The 2348-nt window shown below is 35.5% G+C and overlaps 1 protein-coding gene across 1 annotated transcript; it reads left to right on the top strand.

The window, feature by feature from the left end:
- The first annotated feature begins 440 nt into the window (after positions 1-440).
- Positions 441-2222, top strand: LOC112458876 (protein ANTAGONIST OF LIKE HETEROCHROMATIN PROTEIN 1-like). Its single transcript, XM_025022695.1, has 4 exons — positions 441-768; positions 850-990; positions 1076-1343; positions 1568-2222. Exons 1-4 carry the CDS (start codon positions 518-520, stop codon positions 2096-2098), a joined length of 1191 nt encoding a protein of 396 aa, XP_024878463.1. The 5' UTR covers positions 441-517; the 3' UTR covers positions 2099-2222.
- Positions 2223-2348: the final 126 nt, after the last annotated feature.

The raw sequence follows: 2348 nt of genomic DNA, 5'->3' as shown, positions 1-2348 counted from the left end.
GGAGGCGAATAGGGGCAGTTGACGCGTCAAGGGCGTGGCCATTGGTGAGAAATGGACATGGATCAGCGGACCGGAAGTAAGGGAGGCGCGATCGCGATACCAGTGACGTATATACGTTTAGAAGCACGGGGTATGTCGAGGCGTGCAGATACCGGGTGACTCGATATCAAAAGGAGCATGGTAAGCGGAACCAGCGAAACATAAGCAATAGCGACAAAAGCGTAGCGAGGGATTAGTCACCTACGGCTAATTAGTCGAGGCCATATTAAACAATTAATGCGAAGATACGGCAAATGACCATTAGCCATACCACGCGGGGTTGGTGAGCGATCGCGGGCGATCATGACACGGCACATCAAGGGTGCGTTCGGGGAGCTCGCTATCACGCTACCAACGCTAACACTACAAATTGCGTTCGCAGAGCAAAGATAGCATTTGCGAATGCAAGCTCTATGAACAGCAATAGCGTCGCGTTTGATCTAACCTAACTTCAAATATTAACCTAAAAATTGAAATCATGGAGCAAGCTATGGAGCAAGAGGAGCAAATCATCACGCATTATAACAATCGCGAAATTTTAACGACTGCCGTTGTTATAATACGTGAAATAATAGATTCTTCTTCTGATTCATCATCAGAAAGCGATGATGAAGAATTAAAAATAATAAGAGATTGTAGAAATGTAAGAAGACGTGTTCCAAGAATTTTAAATTACGTGTCACATATAATACCAAATTTAACTAAAGAAGAATTCAAAGCCCATTTCAGGTATGGTTTATTAATATTAATAATTTTTGTTTTAAAAAATTACATTTTACGTCTTTCATATTTCATGTCTTTGCCATTTAGGATGTTACCTGAAACTTTTGATTATATCTTATCTTGTATCGAACAAAGATTAAAAAGGGTAATACCTGGAACACCTATGATTGATCCGCGCACACAATTTCTGTTGGCATTATGGAGACTAGCTACTCCAGATTCTTTTAGGTAATAGAATTATTGTTAAATATTTAATATATTTAATGATTTAAGTTTTAAAATCTTATATAGCTTTTTATTTCTTTATGCTTAGGTCAATTTGTGAACGATTTAATGTTGGAAGAAGCACTGCTTTATATATAACAAGGAGAGTGGTAAAGGCACTCAATGAGCTTGCGCCTGTTGTTATTAAGTGGCCTACAGGTGACCGAGTAAACGAAGTGTGGGCAGGATTTGAAAATGCAAGTGGATTTTCTAAAATTATTGGAGCTATAGACGGAACACATATAAACATTCCAGCCCCAAAAAACAATCCCGAATGTTATATAAATCGCAAAGGTCACCATTCCATCCAACTTCAGGTGTGTTTATTGTTTTACTTCAAATTTTATTTTGTAGTCCGTTTTTATTTCAAGACTGTCTTAATATCTAAGGATACGTTCTCAGTGAGCGCGTCACGCGTCGCGACACGCATTGTGAGTTTAAGCAATCAAAACCTCCCCACATGATTACATCAATTGCGAACGAGGGGACAAAAATGGGAAGTTTTGAGTTTACATATGTTTATATTTTTCTTCTTATTTAGGCTATTTGTGACCATAAATGCCAATTTATTCATTGTTATGCTGGACATGTTGGATCTGTCCACGATCAACGGGTATTTCGTCAATCAGAAGTTCAACATTATTTGGGAGATGTTACGAAATTCCCACAAGATAGCCATTTGGTTGGTGACTCGGCTTATAAATTACATGAAAATTTATTGGTACCATACCGTGACAATGGCCATTTAACAGAACGACAGCGAAATTATAACTTCTGCCATTCTTCAGCAAGAATTGTCATTGAGAGAGCGTTTGGCCTTTTAAAAGGAAGATTTCGTTGGCTTTTAACTACACTTGCCATAGATCGAACAGATTTAATTCCTATGCATATTCTTTCTTGTTGCGTATTACATAACATTTGTTTAATGAGAGGTGATGAACTTAATTTTGAAACAAATGACGTAGAACTTATTGATATAGCAGACAATGTTGAAAATGTTTCTGCCGTTTCTAATGCGGGTGTTGCTAAAAGAGATTTGATATGTGAAAGATTAAGAATGAGACATGTGTGACTGATTAAGGTGTGCGTGTGTGTTTTGATAATCATTTAACCCAATCTTGTACATTATTTTTACTATTTCCTTTTATTATAAAAACATAAAAATATCTTTACATGTAGTAAATAAATGTCTTTTTTTAAATAAATGCTTCTTAACTCTTATATATACTTATATATATATATAAGTATATATATATATATATCTATCTTTATAACTTATAAGTATATATATATATATATATATATATATATATATATCTTTA

The sequence above is a fragment of the Temnothorax curvispinosus genome, unplaced genomic scaffold (genome assembly GCF_003070985.1).
Source record: "Temnothorax curvispinosus isolate PA1 unplaced genomic scaffold, ASM307098v1 QBEX01009295.1, whole genome shotgun sequence".
Taxonomy (NCBI): Eukaryota; Metazoa; Arthropoda; class Insecta; order Hymenoptera; family Formicidae; genus Temnothorax; species Temnothorax curvispinosus.
This window is presented reverse-complemented; position numbering and strand designations above follow the sequence as displayed.

Bases quoted from the DNA above. Each gene is read 5' to 3' on its own strand.
- LOC112458876 (XM_025022695.1), top strand. From the start codon at position 518: ATGGAGCAAGCTATGGAGCAAGAGGAGCAAATCATCACGCATTATAAC. The intron at 769-849 runs GTATGGTTTATT...TTTGCCATTTAG, and splicing joins GAATTCAAAGCCCATTTCAG to GATGTTACCTGAAACTTTTG. The intron at 1,344-1,567 runs GTGTGTTTATTG...CTTCTTATTTAG, and splicing joins ACCATTCCATCCAACTTCAG to GCTATTTGTGACCATAAATG.